Source organism: Myxocyprinus asiaticus, chromosome 13 (genome assembly GCF_019703515.2).
Source record: "Myxocyprinus asiaticus isolate MX2 ecotype Aquarium Trade chromosome 13, UBuf_Myxa_2, whole genome shotgun sequence".
NCBI lineage: Eukaryota > Metazoa > Chordata > Actinopteri > Cypriniformes > Catostomidae > Myxocyprinus > Myxocyprinus asiaticus.
The window spans coordinates 2,308,473-2,330,901 of record NC_059356.1 but is presented as its reverse complement, the minus strand read 5'-3'; the positions used below and the strand labels follow the sequence as shown (position 1 = coordinate 2,330,901).

General features: G+C 38.5%; 1 protein-coding gene across 3 annotated transcripts in view; it reads left to right on the top strand.

Annotated features, from left to right (window-relative positions):
* Positions 1-22,429, top strand: part of LOC127450321 (centrosomal protein of 112 kDa-like) — a 291,075-nt gene that overhangs the window by 182,754 nt on the left and 85,892 nt on the right. For all 3 annotated transcript variants that reach the window (XM_051714326.1, XM_051714325.1, XM_051714327.1), the window contains exon 21: positions 2,761-2,991. In XM_051714326.1, the coding sequence (XP_051570286.1) occupies positions 2,761-2,991 (231 nt within the window). The remainder of the gene's footprint in view (positions 1-2,760; positions 2,992-22,429) is intronic.

Here is a 22,429-nt window from a genome sequence, read left to right as displayed (position 1 = left end):
GTTTCCTTTTCCTGACGTGAACGGGCACTAATACTCCACTCGTCCTGCTTGGTTTGTTTGCTCTTTCATTTTCTCTCTCTCCTGAGTTTCTCTTTTCACCCTTTTTGTCACTTCCTGTTTATTTGTATTTTGTAGCCCAAGTATGGAATTCCCCCGCCACGATTCCGTATCCCATAAACACATTGTCCATTTGGTTTAGGATGGTTCGAACCAAGGAAATCGGGGAGGAGGAATACCTGGAGTTCTCTATACATTAACATTCCCATTTATCTCAATGACAGTTGCTCTGCTGGCACATGACATCCCAGAAGAATAGGGGTTCCCATAGTCATGGAAAACCTGGAAATATTAGGGAATTTTAAAATTGTGTTTGCCAGGCCTGGAAAAGTCATGGAAATGTTTATAGTGAATATAATTTTTTCTAGTTACACTCTGTCTCTAAAATATGTGCCTTGGTTAGAGCTTGTATAGATTAAAACTTGCTCGCAAGCAAAAGTGATTTTTGAGCGAATTATTCTTTTCAGTTAATCTGTCAAAATGGTTCTCGAAGGTGTGAATAATTCATTAGTGAATCCATTTGAATCAAAATGATTTTTAAAAAACATTTGTCAGAAATCACGAATGACTGGAAAAGTCATGGAATTTCATTGGTCAAAAAGGGTGAAAACCCTAAAGTATACCATTTAAAATATGCCATCTTTGCTCATGGCCACTTAGGTCTGGGCAGGGTGAGCCAACCTGAACTGTGAATGTCAAGTGACTTATCACACTGGAGACGCAAGAAAAATAATGTCATGTAACTGATTGTACGAAGTTATTCACTAGTGATAATCCTGAGCTGTGAAAGGCAGCTGGCAATAATGATATGTCCATGTGACACTTTTAAGAGCCCTTCATATGTATATATGTAGATCAACATATATTAGGGCTGTTAATCTATTAACATTTTTAATCCAGTTAATTGCATTCAATGGTGATTAATTAATCAAGTTAATCACAATTAATCACATTTGAAAATATTTGCTGAGAAAGCCCTTCAAATAACAAAAATTCAACATGATATAGTATATAATAATGATCATATATTTATAAATAGTTATATTTATATAATTACATAGATATTATACATTATAAAAATAATATTTCAGAAAATTAAAAAGCATGACATTATTGTGGCAGACGAGTAAAGAACTGATAAGACAAAAATGTATTTCAGAATCCAAAATTTGTATTACCATATAATTGAACAAAAGCCTGTTGAAATTGAAACAAAGGGCTTTTCTAAGGACGCGTCAGCTTACACCTGCGTCAGACGGACAGTGTTAGAGCATTTTGCTTGCATCACATTATAAACAGCGTTTTTAGGTCACTGTGTCAAGTTAAACGTAGTTTGAAACTTAGAAAAACATGTCTCCAGATCCCTGCATTCGGAATTGCGCTCCATTTCACTGAACGAAAGAAGGCATTCTCATCTTGAGCTGTCGCTAGTGTCAAACAAGCCTGAGTGTGGTTTGTTCTCTGTACAGCTGCACATTGCCAATACAGCTGGAGTTTCAGGTGGTACTTCAAGCTTGAAATGCTGCAGTCAGGGGATGTAATTATTTGCGTTAATCTGTTTAACACTTTAATTTGGTGTGATTAATTATATAAAATATAATGTTAAATCGACAGGCCAAATATATCCTCGTGCGACCCCACGTACACATACGTGGACGTTGTATTTTGACTTTGCTATACGCAAAGCATAATTTAAATTCATTTAAGCCTGCTGATCTCTTTGTGACAAAACAACATGTCTGTGAACACAGTGAAGTTTGTCTTTGGGAGAAACCAAAAAACCTATATCTGATACACCTAATTAAGTTTTACACTGAAACCTGTTTGAGTCAAAAGATTGAAGTCTTTAGTTTCATCCAATATGCCATTCTTAAAATTTGAGCGATATATCGTGAAACGCCACACTGCTAGACAGTGTACACTGTTGTGTACTTTAGCACTATTTTCTTTAGAAATCCTATATTTACTGTGCATTATCACATTGAGAATCAACGAGTTCATCCAAAAATCAGTACATAGATTCAGAAATTGTAATGTCTAATTTAATTTTGACATGGTTGGCAGTGATTGAACGATTTTGGCCATTATATTGAATCAGAATGAATTATGCTAATTTCTGATTGGTAAAATGCTTCAACACTGGCTATCACTTGTTTGTCTGACAGTGCAAAGAGAGAACATTGAGAGTTTGTTGCCAAAGTAAAAAACAACATTGTAACATAAAAGTCAAGTCAAGTGAATGAATTTTTATTTGTGCTTTTTCCAATAAACATTGTTCCAAAGCAGCTTTACAGAAAATCAGCCGTAATGTCTGCAATGTCTCAAAAACATGAATAACCAATAAAATAATAAACAATTTGATTAAAAAAAAAAAATCAGACTTTCTATAGCTTTAAAATTTCACAATGTAGTCCTGCTGTCCACATATATTGGCATCAATTTTTAGGGAAACTATTTGCTATAGAATTTTTTTTTCTTTTGGCTTGTTTATTAGGTGCTGCTACATAACAAAGAGGGAAACGGGTCTCAGGAGGATATATACATAATATCTACCAGAAGTTGCTGACTGGACTATGCTAACCAGCCAAACTTTGACCACTTGGGTCTCTTTTACAAAACCCAGAGAACCTAGAAAAGTCCTTCCTCTGTCTGTGAGTTGACCGCAGTGAATTAACTAATGTCTCCATTTGTGTTTCTCTTCAGACAATCTCCGATCTAGAGGAGCAGGTACACGCACTGAGGAAGGAGCTGTTGGCGGCTCAGAGTCAGAGGAAGCAGCAGCTGATGGAGTTGAGTCTACTGCGTGAGGAGGAACGACAGAGGGCCGCTCAAGACCAGCAAGCAGCTCTGGACCGTCTGCGAGTCGAGATGGATCAGGTGCGGCAGGACCTGGACAGAAGCCACAAGACTGAGAGAGAGCTGGCCCAGGAGAAGGTGGGTGAGACTCCTGACTAACATGAAGAATTCAGGTAGAATGTCAAAACAAGGTTGCACTTCAGGTCACATGACTCACACATTTATACCTGCATTATTGACATAGTGTGATGGTGACTCAGTAATTTCGCAGAACCAGACTTTACATTAAAAGGTAAAAGGTCTGGGGCTTATTGCAGCTGCCTTCTAAGGGGCCGGTCAGCGTTTTGTGCCAAAATCCATTTTAAGGCAAGTCAGTCCACTTGGCGAACATCTTGGGAGTGCTCCTGGGCAGCTGTTTTCTGTCGAAACAAGTGGCATGAACTTACAGCTCCTGTTGAATGGGGAAAGACCAAAATCTCCAAAACGTTTGGTCAGCATTATGATCAGTTAACATATTTCTAATCAGCAGTAAAATCTTACAACAATATGATCGTAAAATGTGCTTCTCTAGCTAAGAACACTATTATTACATTAGCCCCTATTTGCTGTGCTCTGTCTGTATAGAGCAAACAGACTCTGGTGTCTACAGTGGAAGTCTTGCATCCTTTTTATTTTTAAAGCTCTGGATACCCGCAACAGAAATGAGCCGTGGAAAGCTGCTGTAATCCAGCCCAGGTTAAGCAGGAACTGGCTAAAGGTGGTATTGATCAGAGAGTAATCCTGATTAGGCCCATCAAAGCGATTAGTTTTCATTAAACACATGCACTGCTGCACATCTGCTGCACATTAGCATACCATTTGGCCCCTTCATAAATCCTGAGCCTCCATTTTGAACCATATGTGAGTACATGACTGCACATAAATCCCATCTGTAGAGGATCCAGCCTCGCTTTTCTCAGAATGTTCACTAACAAGGGTCAATCAGCTGTGAGCTGGAGACTAGACTATAGCAACAGTAAAACTGGTAAATAACTATGCATTCAACTTTATTCTCAGCGGAAATACATAGTTTGATGCAAGGCTAATACTAAGATTATAAAGATCTAACAATACCAGCCCTTCTACAGTACTGGTAGTACAGAGTATCGACTCAAATCGTTACCCAAATCAAACTTCCAACCAGCTGTTTAAGGAACAAAAAAATCAGACGTGTCAAAATATCGGGTCTGTGCATCAGATCTTGCGATGTAAATGAAGCTTAATAAACCTGTGACTGTCTATTATGTAGTTGGCAGCATTTTACAGTCATTTGCTAACATTAGTTAACTACATTAGTTAACATGAATTGACAATCAATAATAATTTTATATACTTACATTTAGTAATCGTGGTCAATGTTAATTTCAACACACTTGAAAAATTAAATATCTGTTATATTAATTACATCAGTTAATGCATTATGAAGTTACAATAAAAAAAATTATTTTATAAATTAACATTAACCAAGATTAGGACTGGGAAAACATCGATTTTCCAATGCATACTGATTTGTAAATCCCAAGATCAATCTTTTACTCTATGCGTAACCCTCTACAACACGCGTAAATCACGCGTATATGCGACCAAAGTTTGGACTGTGTGACTTCAAATGTCTGCTATTAGCCACTGGCTAGTAAACTTTCAGATTTGACTCGTATGAGTGATTGAGTCATATGGCGGCGAAGAAGTTCAGCAGCAAGATCCTTTCACAGCGTGTTGAAGGTAAAAATTTGGTTGACTTGTTCTGTGTGTCCAAAGATGAGATCCACGCTATCCATTTGTCATTGAATAATGTATCTTTTACTATACTTTCTGTTATTTGTAGTCAGTTATTGATTAAAAACAACAACAAAAAAGAAAAATTGTATTCGAATCACACATAGCACGGATGCGCTAAAGAAGTGCCGGTAGTCTTAAAGAGACAGTACCTATTTAGCACATGTTCTACATATCATTGTGTAAATACTTGTAAATAGTAAAAAATTATGCATGTAAACAATGTAACAAAAAATATATGTATCCAATTTAATATATGCAATATCAAGACATTTATTGATGGAATAGACTGAATTTGAACATTGTTCAAAAGCTACAATGTGACCAATATGATGAAAAACTGATGAAAATATCATTTGTAAAATTTCTATTTTCGAATTGGACACAGAAGGGTTACCTAGAACGTTAAAAGATCCCTTTATAATTAACAGCATAAGCTGAGAAAGAATTTCTTTCATTTGTAAGCAAAATGTACAATGTAACCGAAATATACACACAAATTAACTGATTCGAATCGGAATCAAATCGAGAGCTTGTGAATCAGAATCAAGTAGAATCTGGAAATCTGTATTAATACCCAGCCCTAATGTAAAGCATTATTGTTCATCTTTAGTTAATGATACCTAATTGGGGGCCTGGGTAGCTCAGCGAGCAAAGATGCTGACTACCATCCCTGGAGTCACGAGTTCGAATCCAGGGCGTGCTGAGTGACTCCAGCCAGATAAATTTGCGCGGTTGCTAGGGAGGGTAGTGTCACATGGGGTAACCTCCTCGTGGTTGCTATAATGTGGTTCTCGCTCTCAGTGGGGCGCGTGGTGAGTTGTGCGTGGATGCTGCGGAGAATAGCATTAGCCTCCACATGAGCTAGGTCTCCGTGATAATGCGCTCAACAAGTCACGTGATAAGATGCGTGGATTGACGGTCTCAGATGCGGAGGCAACTGAGATTCGTCCTCCACCACCCGGATTGAGGCGAGTCACCACGCCACCACAAGGACTTAGAGCACATTGGGAATTCCAAATTGGGAGAATTTGTACCTAATTTATTTATTCATTTTAACAAATAACAAATAGAACCTTCTCATAAAGTGTAACCTGTGGTTAATATTAATCAAACAACAATACTGGAAAGACAAAAGAATGCTTCAGCCCTCTAAATAGAGAGTAAATCACTCGTATTTGCGACCAAAGTTTGCGCTATCCGACTAAAATATGTATTTTATTAGCCACTGGTGAGTAAATATTCAGACTGTACTTGCCAGAGGTTAAGTTGTGTAGTGAGGAAGAAGAACTTGAGCACTGCTATCCTTTTACTGAATAAGAAGCTGGAGATTAAGAAGCTGGATTCAGTCTCGTATTTTACAGCGTGTTGTGTCTCGTGAGTGCATCCTGAAGGAAAATTACCTGCTTTGGCTGCAGTGGGTCCGGATCTGCCATGATCGTGCGGTCACCATCGCTTTAGTTCAGCTGTGAAATAGCACATCTGTGTGAACACCATGAATGCAGACAGATATGTACAAATTTTGGAGTAACATACACTGCCATCCAGCACCATCTTTTCCAGGGACATCCCTGCATTTTCCAGCAGGACAACTTCAAACCACATACTGCCCGGATTACAAGAGCATGGCTGTGTGAGCAGAGAGTGTGGGTGCTAGACTGGCCTGTCTGCAGTCCTGACCTGTCTCCAATTGAGAATGTGTGGTGCATTATGAATCACCCCATACAACAACGAAGACCCCGTACTATTGTATAGCTAAAAACCTACATAATGGATGAATGGGGGACAATTTCACTTTCTAAACTTAACAAACTTGTGTCTTCAGTGCCCAAATGCTTAATAAGTGTTATTAGAAGAAATGCTGATGTTTCACAGTGGTAAACACTCAACTGTCCCAACTTTTTTGGAGCGTGTTGCAATCATCTGATTTGAAATTACTGTACATTAAAAAAATAACAATGAAATTCACAAGGTAAAACATCATATAATGTGTAGTTGTAGAGCTTTCAATATAGCAAAGGGTGAATATAATTTACAAATCACTCCTTTTTGTTTTTATTGGCATTTTTCATACTGTCCCAACTTTTGGAATTGGGATTGTATTTACAGATATTGTTAGTTATATGGTTATTTTAATATAATGAATAAAATTGATGTAAAAAAGTGTGTGAAGTATTAAGACACGTGTCATCCAGTGATGCAGGTTAGTCATAGAGATGCATAACAAACAGATTCTGTGATCGAGCTCATATGTATGCAGTGGCTCATTTGAGGATAGCATTGTCATGATTACTCATATAGGGGTAGGTAAATTCGGACGCAGATCATGTAAGTGTATGCCTGTGAGAGAGAGAGCAGGCAGAAAAAGTATGGAGGAAAGTTAGGGATGTACGACACTCCCTGATCTGTCTCTCTGGCCAGAGGCGCTACATCAAACTTCTTCCTACAGAGTAACGCTGCTCTATCCTCAGAGGATTAGCCAAACATCTGACTCACACACAAACCTCTCATTTAGACAATGTTTCACCATTTCAGTCCATTGCACACGTTTTTAGTGGTGTTTGCTAAATTAAGCATCTCTGGTATTGTACATGCTTGCAGATTTGACTAAAATCCCAAACCCTACAGTTTGGTCCATAAAGGCCTTTTCACACTGAACGCGACAAGAAAAGAGAGATAATTAGCTGACAAATGGCCCAATCACATCAAAAGCGACGCAAATACTCGCCATTTGCACATTCACGCCTTTACAGTAGGTGTTGCTGATGGATTTTACTGCAGTACAGTAAGAACCCTCTGCTTATCAAGAATGAGATGTTAGCAGAATAACCATGGAATAACAGCATAAAAGATAAGCAAGTTCTCTAGCAAGCTAAGCAAAAAAAGAAAAGCGATGGTGAGTTTGTTGTTGAGTTTCTCAATGAAGAAGAAAACATTCATTATCACTGCTGGCTCAGGATTACTTCCTTGAGCTACTTTAGCATTTAATGTCGGTGGACAAAAGAGTTTTCTGTGCACTAGTGCCACCAATTGCTCTGGTTTTGGTAACTGCAGCAGCTCCTGACACATGACCCAAAGCTCAAATTTAGTTGGTCGGGGCGTTTCAAAAAAGTCATAATCTTCATTGTCATGCACAGTTGTTGCGAAAATTTGCGTTTGGTGTTAAGGGGCCTTCATTAATCCTCCACTGTTGATCATGCGGCTTCTTAAGGAGAGGTGTGCTATATCTTTTCTAACTTATCTGACCTACAATTTTCAACTTGTGGATAGTAAACAGGTAAAAAAAATCCCATAGACTTGCATTAAAGGAGGAGCCTGTCATATCTAGAGACCTGGATATCAGAGAGACTTGTGGGTGGACTCTCTTCACTCATGTTAAAGGAATGTTTTGGGTTCAGTACATGTTAAACTCAGTCGACAGCAGTTGTGGCGTTATGTTGATTACAACAAAAAATTATTTTGACTTGTCCCTCCTTTTCTTTAAAAAATAGAAAAAATGTGTGTTCCAGTGAGACACATACAATGGAAGTCAATGGGGTCAATCTGTAATGATTTTAGTGTGATAAAATCACTTACTAACCTTTTCTGTACAAAGTTATTTCCAATTTTACAACTTTGTTGCCATGACAACATAACTCCGTAAACACTAAAACCCTTAAAACGACCATAAAAATGTCAATTTAAACAACTTTACAGCTCAAATAATACACAAGTTTTAACATAAGAATGACGTTTTTATAAAATTATAAACTTCACATTTCTGTCTTTAAACCCTCCAAAAATTGGTCCCATTGACTTCCATTGTAAGTGCCTCACTGGAACACAGATGTTTGCTTTTTTTTAAGAAAAGGAGGGACGAAGCATAAATATATATTTTTTGTGGTAATTAACATTACCAAAAACATTAAATTTTTGCAAGCAAAGTCAAGCCAAGAAGAACATTATGCCACAAATTCTGTCGATTAAGCTTAACTTGTATTGAACCCGGAATATTCCTTTAAATGTCACTAGGAACACCTTAGAAACCTCATAGCAATGTTGTAGCAACCTCTAGAACACACTAGCAACTTCAAAGCAAACACTTTTATTTTCAAAAAATGTAAAAATCCAGTTTCCTCTTGTTGCATGAGAGTAGAGACATTTCTGAGATGAATGGTGTATCTACTTACTAAGCCAAAATGCTTTAAAGACAGCTAATGATTTCATTTATGTGTTCGCTCACTATGTTATCTCTCCGCAACTGCGTCACAGCTATTTTTCTTGTATGTTCCAGAGGGAAAAGGTGAGCAATTTTCATTTAGAAGTTTCCAGCCCTTCAGATTCATAGTGACTTGGCCTGTTTTTAAGCTGAAATTTCGTATTCTTTTGATGCAGAGAGAAACACTGTCCTCTGCAGTCAGTCGCTCCTGAAACTGCTAACCAGAGTTTGAAGGCGTCTCGCAGATCTCAGAAAGAAAGCAAAGAGAAATCCATTAAATCCATGAATGGCTTTTCATGAAAGATACTGGCCTTTTGAAGGGAAGCTTGTGGAATAGAATAATAAGAAACAGAATATCAGTAATGATAAGATCATGTGCTAGATTGTTCCAACATCAGACGCTTAGTGTTAAGAAAGAGAGATAAAAGTGCATTTATTTCAGTCTTTGTTAACAACAAAAGTTTATCTGGCAATGGCGTGTGTGTGTGTGTGTGTGCCGCCACCAGAACCCAATCTCCATCCAGCACAGAGAACCCTGTGAGCCTTGTTCCTAGGAGATAAACCTTACTTTGCTCTGCGGCTCACAGCCAGCGCCTCTGATGCTCAGATGTTCTTTGTACTTGTTTCTTCTGTAACTTTTGAGCAATGGCTGTACAAATCAGGGCTTCCTGGCCTGAATTCCTATGGATTCAGCCCTTTTCATATCTTTGCTTTTGCTGGAACGCTGCAGATTTCTCAAGGCAATCTAGCAATAGGAAAAGTTATTAAGTTTGAAGCTCAAAAATTTTGGATTTTTAGCTTACTTTGAATCCTTAATCACTGAATGCAGTTCAATTTGATAGCTTTTTGATTTATCTCAAGACCTCTGTGTGAACATTAGCTTGTATTTACTAATCTAAACGTTATCAGGTTATTTATTTATTTTTTTATCACAAATCCCTTCGTATTATTTATATAGCTACCTTTCGTAGTCAAGCTAGCACTGCTTATTTAATTGTCGTTCTTCTCTGGACAAAAACGCTTCCTTTATAAACAAAAGTGGCTTATTATAGGCTGCACCAGATTTATTTGCATCAGATACAAATATTGCCAGATGCAGTTCATGTGCTATTATTACGTAAGATTATAATTATTATAGAAATAAATTATCAAAAGTTCAGCCATGCAACTCTTTGTGGTGAAGGCTGATAGGTTCTCTGAACTGGTATCTGTTAAGCTGGTCGGCTCGCTCACGTGTGACCAGTTAAGCCAAACGGCTTGCATGATATACGTTGATTGGTCCTTTGACGTGTAAACGGGTAGCCAATCAATTTGCGTCTCTCTTTCTCTGACATTTAAAATGCTGAGTTTTGCAACTAAGCCGGATTCACTGTAGCGCACTGCAAGAGTATTTTCTTAAAATGCTATTTGCTCAGCTGGTTGCTGGGGCTTGCGCGATAAGGTCTGCTTTTGGCCAAGCAGGCCCAGGCACACATAGAAATTTAGTTCATTAGCGATATGCCAGGCACACCTATCAGGCATACACCCGGTGCACATGGCTCTTAGGAGCAGCAGCAGTACACAAGTCTTGGCGATAGATCTGCTTTGTTGGGGGGTTGTGTGTATGTCTATTTGTGCAACAGCATGTCATACATGCTCGATGCAGCATGTCTTGCGTTTTGTCTAATTGTGCAGCAGCAACATGTGCTCATGGTAACTCAGTATATCTGTGTATTTTCTAGCAGTATCAATTCTCCGTATTTGCTCTGCAGCAGCAGTAGCGTAGCAGATCTGTTCCACCAAAACGGATATCCTATTAATATATCATACCCACATTAACATGCTAAATCTTTCCGAGAGTTGTCATGACTGTACTTTTATAATGTGTAAGGACAATGCATAGATTGTGACACCAATAAACCATGATAATTATGAATTATTTACATTTTATCACCTTTCTGCCGTAAATTATGAAAGAGTTTTTTCATGGCAGTAATAAAAGCGATTATGGATCCCGCACTTCTGCCATTTTGTAGGGTATTCCTATTCAAAACTGTGTGTTCCTTTCTACAACACACTCATAATACTTGGATTGTGTTCATTTAGCATTATAGACTGCACCAGATTTGCAAAACATATCGCTATTTGCCAGATGCAATTAACGTGGCGCTATTTCCGCAAAATATTATAATTATTATAATTATAGCTTTTATGTGTGATTACAATAAATAGATTGTGACCCAAATAAACAGCGCTGTTACCTGATTCGCCAGTTACTTTCATAAATCTGGAGCTTAAACAATGCAGACAATGTGTGAAAATAAACAACAGTGTCAGTGGCTGCACTTCATGCTTTTTGAATTTTCCCCTGAGTGTCCTCTAGAGAAGTTAATAGTATTCTGCAGAAGATCATCAGTCAAACTTAATTGAGTCTTGTTTGGCATTAGCAATTTAGCAAACTCATTTAGCAACATTATTATGATGCCCACAGATAACATCGACATTTCCTGTAAGATTTAAACACTAGCCAAGACAGAAAGGTTCTGTTCACTTTTTCATTCACTGTAAAATGTGAATGTTGTTTATTCGGTCTCATGGGGGCATTTGTCCTGGAGAGGGCCAGTTTTCGAATGAGGTATTGTATGTAATGAATCCCTGATGAAAGAGCAGCTTTTCACTGGATTCATCACTCTTGTCGGGCTCTATTCATCTTCTCCCTCACACCCTCATAGCCATCAGAACAATCCACCTGTTAACACCATCAGGATGGGGAGCGATGGAGATATACGGGTTACTGTGGAATTTACTCTCGCTGCTTTAAAAAGCTCTCCTCACTTTGGTCTCATGGATAATATTACATCTGCCAGCGCTAAATGAGCGAGGATTGTTTGGAAATTTTGGCTCCTTTTGTAAGTGTTTGTATGTGGATGACAAATGTTGAATTCTCTAAGAATGAATTGCATCTTCTGATAGCGCTGTTAATTTGTATGGGTTAGGTTTTTGTCTGCATTATTGTAGCACCTGATTCACTTTAAGAATAATGCTGCAAATTAGTGGTGAATGCAATTTGCATATTGTAGTTCCCGATCTCGTGGGTCAGTTCTTCTGAGTGCTAGATTATGGAGGATGCAGCAGACTGCATTCTAGCATTGCACTGTAAACCAGGCACCTAAATTGGAGGGTTAGAATTGTGCTTGACCAAACGTGGCTGTACAGTATGCCAGGTTTTAACGCTCTTCTCTATCATTTCATGAAATTATGCTAGAAAAATGTAAACAAACATAAAAAAAAAAAAATGCGGACCACAATAGTGCCACGTTAATTGTGCCAGGCAAATAGTGTTGGATTTTGAAAATAAGGTGCAGTCTACAGTATAATAAACCTTATTTACTGTAATTTGAAAGGAGCCGTGTTTGCTCTGAAAAGAATGACAGAGACTTAATACACATGGCGCGGCGCTATACCGGCGCAGATTGCACATGGATTAATTGAATTGCTGGTAATTATGGAATAAGAAAACTTGTTTAGCTGGCATACTGTGGAAAAAAAGTTGTGAATTCGCTCTAAAGCATTGTTTTACTAAAGGTTTGCATCTATGAAAACACGTGCAAACTTGATCACACATGCGAACATGTCAGAGGTGATCTTCTAACGTAGTATACTGAGTATTTCAGATGCAAAAACTATTACGTCTTGACAGTTTTATGCCTCTGCATCTGTGTTGAACCATTGTAAAGATACAGTATTTGTGGTTTGAAATAGGGCAGGGCGATATGTAAAAAATATTTTATTGATAATCGTCTTAAAACATATTGTGATATCTGATTAAATCGTCAATCCCCCTGCCGAGGGTCAGTGAATATTTTTGCTTTATCAATTTTGCTTTAAAATGTAATTCATTAATTGAAACACCAAAAACTTAAAGACATTTATAAACCCAAAATACACAACAACAACAGGTGAAAAATTACTAATAGCCTACAGATTAAGAACTAAAGACAATTACAGTATAAATGGGAAGATAGTAATAATCATAATAAATAAGCCTAATAAATTCCCATGTGTTCCCAAAATAATGCTGCCAAATGTGTGTTCTCGTCGAATTTGTGTTTGTATTGCGTTTTGGGAGTATAGTTAATACTGCCTAAAGAAAATAAAATGGATCATTTTAGGTTCAAGGTGAATGTGTCTTGTATTATTTTATGATTTAATCACTTTCGTCGTCTTCTTTCATACAAAGATATATATTAGTGAACCTGCAGGATTGTGTTCACAATGCATGCTAACCGTGTGGAAATAAAGTGAACTAAACTCACAGCACCTCTTGAGATGATCATTTGCAGCATTCTCGTAGATGACATTATTCTTGCAAACAGTTTTCAGACGAATGAAATAGAGAAAAAGGAGTGATAACTCTGTATATTCGTGTGTTCCACGAGACAGGCTCATGCTGCACGCCTCTGAACAAACAGTGAATCAGACACAAGCATTGACTGCTTTTCTTTTGTCTGTTCTTAAAAATATAATAAAGTGTGTTTCTAAAAGCATTTCTTGTCATGTGTCACTCCGAGACGTCTTACAGGTCACCCGCCTGTTGTGGGTAGATGAGCAAAATTACCCGCGCATGAAATACATTTGGACAAGGAGCTTGCAAACTGGATTCAGCCTCGTTGCATTTGGCGGATGGGGGGTGCTAGTTTCACACCCTGGGCTATTGTTTCATATATTTGCTGACTTCCCAGATCCATGGTTTTGCCATTTCCCGATATAGTCAATAATCATCTTTTAATGAGTGTCACAATCAGCATCGGGATATTTGTAAGATATCGTTGATATCCGATTACATCGTCCTATCACCCAGCCCTAGTTTGAAATTCAGATTTCGGTTTAGTGTGCATCAGTGGTGCGATATCTTTGTGTAAATAGTATTGTATTTTCTTCTTTGTGAATTATGAATCCAGGCAATTTTGTCATCCGCTCCGCAATCATTCTGAAATGTTTTAGGAGAAGAGTGGCATGCACAGGTATACTGATCAGCTGCTTTTACAACTTATTGCTAGATACTGTAGCAGGGATTTTATGATTATTTCATATAATCGTATACAGAAAATAGCCCTAATTATAATCTTATTATCAGTGGCATTTATAATAAAATCTCTATCCTGCGTTATTCAATTAAAACAAAAGTCAAATAAAATGGTATTTAGTAAGAGCTGAAAGTGAATAATATGGTTACATTTGGTACAATTACATATTTGTTCTTGTGGTTATTTGCACAATTTGATAGATTGCTCAAGCAAATTAGAACACTTGATTTAGGATCTTTGCAAATCAGCCCCTAAATGGGTTTACTTTACAGATGTGTTCCCAATTCTTTTCATTTGACCTCACGCCCCTAACATTTTCAACCGATTTTGTAGTCAGTGAGCCGAGTAAGGGAAAAGGAGAGTATTTCCACACTTTTTGAGTCGTTGGCAGAAGAGTGATAAGTGTTACTCAGATGATGCAACTTCAGAGTTTAACATCAGAGGAGCTGGTCATTTCAGGAAATGAGCGGCGTGACAAACTGTAGCTGTAGGCGCTGAACTGGGTGCGTCTGGTTCCCCTTCTGTTTTCTATTCACCCCACAGCCATAAGCTCAAGGGATTGCCTTGATAAAAGCCCAAATCTAACCCACCCTGATGGACTGGAGCTGTCAGAACGGGCCCAGGCGCAGAGATTTGAAACAAGAGCGGGCCTAGTACACAGGGTACCCCTTGAGAATGATTTCAATATGGCCACCATATGAGCGCTCCATTACATTTAAACAGTCAGTTCCCAACAGACTTGAGCAAGAATGTGTACATTTTCCTGCTGTTGTATATGGCACAAACCGCGGTTCATTCTGTACATGCATGAGATCACTATGGTAACGAGGTGTGCGGCACACAAGCGATGCGGTTATTTTTAAGATTCCTAACAGTGACAAAGAAAACGAGAGAAAAGAGGAAGACAGAGGCAGTGGGAATGGGAGCGAGAGCGCTTTATGTGCCATTCCTCTGCATTGTAACAGGAGGCAAAGTGAAGAGGCATGTTCGGTGAAAACGGCTTAACTCGAGTTGCAACGAATGAAAATACACATGGAGTGTGTCTGTGAATGATCCAGGAGGAAGTTGTCAAAATGATCCACATGTGTATGTACTGTTTACACAGTGTTTTCCCTCCATCCACAAACATCCCTCAGAAATCTTTTCCTAGGCAGTATGACAGTGACGTGAAATGAAAGAGCGCTATCCCAGACCACCCGCTAAAACTTTGACTCCTGATGACCACCCACAGTTTAAACCAGACAGTTTTCAGGCCTGAATTTGAATTTACTACCTTTTTGGTAAAGGTTTAATTTCAAGGCATTTTCTTGGTTATTTACAACTTTATTATTTTCAGAGCATTGACAAATAAGATTGTCTGAGATTATGAAAATGAGAAGTCGTTTAAAAATCTAGTTTAAAACACGTGTAATGTTTGTAGATATGTAATCTTTGCATCCATGTTTGTTTTAAAAGTTTTTCGAAAACCATTTATTCAATTTTTTACGAACAAAAAAGATTTAATGATATGTCATGTGGTGTCAACATCAAGTAAAAGGTATTAAAACACTGTACTTGCACCTTGAATACATAGTTTACACAACTTAATCCTTAACACCCAGTCCACACCAACGGCTTGAGGCTGTCTACACTGTATGCGTCAACACAAACCTTCTAAACCATTTATTTGTGTTGTTGGCAGAAGTAGTGCCAGCGCAAAATGGAACGGGACACCTGGACACTTCCAGTGTAGACAGCATCATTGATTATAAGGGGTTCTATTGCTTTTGGCACGACGCACTGCTCACGTCCGGTGTAGACATGGTAAAATTAGTGTTTTTTTGTTTTTGTTTTGTTTTTATATATATAAAGTGTTTTCAGACATACTTTTCAAGGTGAAAAATCTTTTCTTTATTTACTATTATTAAAATCACATTGCACATTCACCTAAAAAATGAAATATATCACAAACAGTATACAGGTGAAAAATAGTTTCAAGAAATAGTCAAGATTATCAGTAAGTTTTCTCAGGATTTCTCCATATGACCTGAAGAAAATGTTCCTTTTTGTTGTGGTCTCTAGGGTACCTTTTTTTTTTCTTCTTCTTCTTCTTCACATGACAACAACATGGCTACCAAAATAACTCTGTTGTTTACATCACATGACTTTGATTTGGTGGACAAAAGTGGCATTATTAACAAATATAATCATGTTTTAAAACAAAATAGTTTTACTGTTTTTTTGGGGGGATTTTTCCCCTTTTTCACCCAATTTGGAATGCCTAATTTTTTTTTAAGTCCTCGTGGTGGCGTAGTGATTCGCCTCAATCCGGGTGGCGGAGGATGAATTCCAGTTGCCTCCGCGTCTGAGACCATCAACCCACGCATCTTATCACGTGGCTTGTTGAGCGAGTTGCCATGGAGACATAGCGCATTTCGAGGCTTCACGCCACCCACTGCGGCATCCGCGCTCAACTCACCACGCGCCCCACTGAGAACGAACCACATTATAGCGACCACGAGGAGGTTACCCCATGTGACTCTACCCTCCTTAGCAACTGGGCCAATTTGGTTGCTTAGGAGACCTGGCTGGAGTCACTCAGCACACCCTGGGTTTCGAACTAGCGAACTCCAAGGGTGGTAGCCAGCGTCTTTTACCACTGAGCTACACAGGCCCCCAGTTTTACCGTTTTTTAAGAAAAAATAATATAAGAGCATGCCAACATTTCTCTCATCAAGAATTTCACCTTTTTATAGATTATGTTTGACATTTTTTGTTAGGGCTGGGCAAAAAATAAATGCATTGCCAGAAATCGTTGTTGGTTGACCCATAGACTTCTTTTCCCTTAGACTAGTGCTGTGTGTGTAGATTTTGTTGTTGTTGTTTGTTTTTTTGTTGTTGTTGTTGTTGTTTTTTAATTAAATTATTACAACTCATCCCTCAGTTTATAAACCCAAACAAATACACTGACAGAAATCACTGTAGGTTGCCCCGTAGACTTCCATTGTAAGCACGCAGCTGGCAGTGTTTGTTTGTTTGTTGTATTTGATCATATTTTACATTCTGGTACAGTTCTAGTTTTACATACTTTGGGTCTCATTCACGAAACACATGTAGATTACATTTTTTATTGGTAAAACCATTCTTACTTAAATTGATGCCGTATTAATGCAGTATTATATTATTTACTTATTATATTATTTACTAACAATAGAGTACACTAAAACTGCAATTTGCAGCTACTTTGAGTTTGTTGCATATGAATCCTTGGTGAAAAAAAAAAGAATTAGGCAGAGAAATGTTTGAAATAATTGCATACATTGCATAATAAAATGTACCTGTTGACTAAGAAGGATGTGGCATTTGTACAAGATTTCCATTGAACAGTGACAAGAAGGATTAGAGTCAATTGAGCCCTGAAAACATGGCTGCTGCCGCTGTCTGCGAGAACTCAGTAAACACACGCTCACTTCAAAGACACATCAGTACTACAGCTCCCCCACGGCACGCCTGTCAGCTGTCATTCCACACTAACTTGGGATGTTGCCTCTTTTTTAACTATTTATTTTTTGTTAATGTGTCACCTCCATTTTTAGTTTCTGTTTAACGTTATGATTCAGATTCTCTCTGTCTTTCTCCTCTTCCAGAAGATGGTGGTGTTTTGGGATGTGGTTTGTCATTGTTTGTGTCCCTGGAAACTTATTAATTTCTGTCAAACTGGTTTCTCTGCCATTTGGAGATACACCAAATCCCATTATTTTTGGTCATGGATTACAGAGAGCAAAACAGTGGGAGAATATGATCAAAGACACTTCCCCATCACCTTAGAGTGGCAGATCGGGAGAGCGAAATGGAGCTTAATAGCAGAAAATCAGATTTAGACCAGCCAGGCATGTGGATGGATTTGGTGATTCTGTTTTGCTTTCTTCTGCTGAGATGAAAGTTACGACGTTCCTCATTCTCTCTCTGTAAGGATTGTTGGGAAAGTTGGTGACAGAGGAAGAGACGGCCACAGACGGGCAGTGTAGAGCAGCGAAGATTGGCACTGCCAAACAAACACATTCCCTATTCACATTATAGAGACTTTTATAAGATTACCCTGGACAAGATATCCTCAAACTTGTCTTGTGTAGCCAGACTTTTGACTATCAGCATCTGGTCGATTTTGCATCTTATACTGGACAAGAACATTCTGACAGAAAGAGACCATCTGATTGACAAGTGAAGCGACCGTCCACAGTTCTCTTCTTTTACGTGTCATTTAGAGGCAGGCAAATGTGCAAGTGAATATAATCCTGACCTGCAAAAATAGCCCTGCAAAGTGGAATATGCCATTGTGCTCAAGGATATCTCATTTACTTGTGTCTCAAATGAGAATCAGCTTGGAACTTGCTTTTTTAAGAAAGCTTCAGCCGTTTTAATGTCGGAGAACAGTCAGTGGCCAAAAAGACAACTGAAGTGCCATGCAAACCAACACATTGGTGCAAAAAGCCTTGCTGTCAGCAGAAACTTGATCACTCTTGAGTGATTCACTCTTTGGGTCTTTGTCTCTTCTTGCAGCTGAGGATGATGAGTGAAGGTGTTACTGAGCTAGTCTATATTTTCTGCCCAAAGTAAACTGGTAAAAGCCACCACAATGTCATTGGACACTCATTCAGAGATTATATCACCCTGGAGAAGACATCTAAAACCTAGTCTCCTGTCACCAGACATTTGACAATCAGCATAAGAACATGGTCCACATTGCAATTTATTGTGTTAGACCGTCTGATTGACATGCTGTCTGAAACCCATTATCCTCACCTCCACATTAAGGTTTGAAGCCCCAAAAGGAAGTCAAAACAAAGGTTTGGAGGGGTCTTAAGAAGTACTTACACAAGCTATTTGAATTCTACGTATTACATGAGTGTTTCAATAGCGTTTTCAGGCAGCAAAGGTTATCTTACAAGTTAGTTAGCACATATTTCTCGTGGTGCCAAAAAGACGCTCACAAACAGAAGTTGCGTTTGCCTGAGGAGGTTACCATAACAACAGTACTCTGCATGAGCAGTTTGCATTAAGATGCCAAACTAGTTCTAATGAAATTGGAGATAGAATGGGTGTGATGTCATTTCTAATAAAATCTGGCCAAAAAGAAGGTGTTCTTTATTTATTTATTTATTTCTCCCCTTTTCTCCCCAATTTGGAATGCCCAATTCCCACTACTTAGTAGGTCCTCGTGGTGGTGCGGTTACTCACCTCAATCAGGGTGGTGGAGGACAAGTCTCAGTTGCCTCCGCTTCTAAGACCGTCAATCCGCGCATCTTATCATGTGGCTCGCTGTGCATGGCACCACAGAGACTCACAGCATGTGGAGGCTCATGCTACTCTCCGCGATCCACGCACAGCTTACCACGTGCCATTGAGAGTGAGAACCACATTATAGCGACCACAAGGAGGTTACCCCATGTGACTCTACCCTCCCTAGCAAGCGGGCCAATTTGGTTGGTTAGGAGACCTGGCTGGAGTCACTCAACACACCCTGGATTCGAACTCGCAACTCCAGGGGTGGGAAAAGAAGGTGTTCTTGAGTTCACTGCAGTGGTTCAAAACAGATTACCAGACCAAAACTTTCAGGAAACACCATCATAGTTCATGTCATCTTTATAGTTCATGTCATCTTTGGGTGTGACCTGGAGCTCCACCTACTTTGATGGTAACATCTTTTTCCGGTTAATTTCTTCACTCGGTTGAGATCAGTCAACATGAAGACACTGGAGCGCAGAGTTGGCGAGATGATGGAATCTGACCTACATCCATATGATCGTTCGGATATACAGTTGAGATATTTTCCAAGACCATGTCATGTTATTTAAAAAAAAAAATAGAATATAAAATACAATTGGTAGATGATAACCGGTCTATATCATGGCCACATATAGCATGCTCAGTGTTAATTTTTTCAGTTTTTTGTTTTAGTCATAGTTTTAGTCTTTTGATGAAAGTGTCCTTTAAAATGAGTCAGTATTTCGTCATGTCATATTCATTCATTTTAGTCAGTTTTACTCTGGAAAAAAAATGACATGATTTTAGTCAACGAAAATAATATCTTTTACTTGATGATGACGTGCAAAATGGACAAAAAAGTGTCAAACTGTAACAGACCAACCTTTAATCAAATATTCAAATATTTTGAAAAAAAAAAAAAAAAATTCTAATGTAAACATGCATCAAACTTAAATATACTTGCTGTCCTTGTGAAAAACCTGAGCTCGTGAAATAATGAATAGACTGAAGTATTAGCTACTTTTTAGAAGTTAGCATGTATTCTGAATTCTTCATGCGTTACAGACTTATTCATTTTCCATGAAAGTATATTACATTGCGTGTAGCGTGTTTCTAATAGAAACTGTTCATTAAATGACTAGCGCGTCATTTAGTTCACATGTTCATTCGTTTCGTTGTGCTGATGTAAGTTGTTCCATAAATGTTGTGGATATATTGATGAATCTCGTGTATAAATAGGATGCGTTTGAATGAGGTATTTAAAGTGGAGAAATGCCCAACACACTGTCTTCTTCTATATACAGATTCTCAAGATGTTTCTTCTGTTTATATCTTACACTGTTAATATATTGCAGTATAATTTTATTATCATATCTTAGTCAACAATATGCTTTAATAAAATTATTTAATAATGTTCATGATGCATCTTTTTATCGTTGACTAAATCAAAAAACCCTTTGTCAATTAATGTTTTCTTCAGCGATTTCGTTGACGAGATTATCACTGAGTGTGCTAGCATTAGCATTAGCACCATGATTGCAGAATGTAAACATGACAAATTACGCATTATCCGCTGCATACTGAATATGACTTTAAATCATCATCGAGTGGTTAAAACAGCTTCTTTTACTGATCTTGTGTGGATTCTGTTCATTTAAAGAAGCATGTAGTCACTGATAACACATTTTAATGTCACATTTTTTTATGTAATCTGTTGACCAGGATAATGTGCATCTCATATTTAAATGCCCCTCTAAACGCCTCCCCCAGCGGTGTGGCCAGTGTTTGATGTTCACTATCAATATACAGTTGCTCAGCAGTTTTGACCTTCTTTATAGCTCTGAGCTAAGTACGAAGAACTTCACCATGATTGTGTCATAGTCTTTAGGGTCAGTATTTGACAGTATATCGACAAATAGTTACTGTTGTTATTTAGCTTAAGTTATTTTATTATAGGTGTACATATGACAAATATATCCTGATAAACGTATTTTATACATATTTTAAGAAGTGTTCACAAAGGTCGATGTTTGGCTGCGCTTGGTGCAAAAAGACTATTTGGGTTTCGCAAGTTGAACGTCAACAGATTGCGACATGAAAATTAGCAATTGAAATTCCTTCATGTTGACCCTTCTGAAAGTCCTTTTATAATTCGCACACTGCCTCAACCTGTCACCAGGAAGACTCAGATTATAAAAGGTGTGAACCTGTCAGTGTTTTCTGCCTAAAGTGGACCGTTAAAAGTTAAAATGTCGAAGTTGTGGCATCATTTCCTGGTCAACTTTCAGGGATGAAGTAAGCTGCTCAGGCCTCATTAGAGCACACAAATCAGTCCACCAGATGGAGATGCTTCGGGGTCATCGGCCAAATAAAAGACGCTTATTGATGCTCTAAGCTAGCCTTTGTAGTGGCCACACTGGCAGCAAATCAGCACCCAGGGTGATCCAATGGGACGTCGCACAGGACGTCCCAACTGAAAGCATTAGAGGCCAATAAAGCACCGCCGGCCTAAATCCTCACGCAGATGCATTCATGGCTGTGTTCCCTGATCTCTGTGCCAATCCATTGATCCACCTGCTAACAGAGGTGTGACAGATCCCGGCCCAAAAACAGTCTGGAAGCCGTGATGAAAGTCAAACAGTCCTAACCACACACACACACACACACACACACCTGCCAATGTAAACGTGATGGCACATTTTAAAGTGGACGAGGAAGGCCAGGCGTAGATTGATCTATTTTGCATTAGCATGGTGTCACCTTCACCGGCTCTGTGTTCACACACACGCACACACTCATCTTAGACACGTAACATGCAAAAGTACAGCAAGAAAAATGTGATTGTCCTTCATTTCACATTGTTCCTGCATGAAAAACTTTGCACCCTGAAATTTAAAGACTCACTAATGCCATTTCACATTTCAGTCATGATAGTGAAACACCTCTCGCTATTTAATTAGGGTTAGGAGTCGATGGGTTAGGGTTAGGGTGGGTCGATGATTTTCATGGATTATCAGCGTAATTTGAGTGTGTTCCTCACAATAAAAAGGTTTTGTTTGGCTTCAAAAGACTTGGAATATAGTGTTTGAGTTGCACAGACTTCTATTTAATATCTTAAGGCTATGTTGTTGTCATTTTTGGAGCTTGACAGCCCCTGGCTACTGTATGTTTTCAATGTACTGTTTGCGAATGAACTTTCTGAAACTCAGACTTTCTGCAGAACATTAGAGAAAGGGTTCGGAATGACATGAGG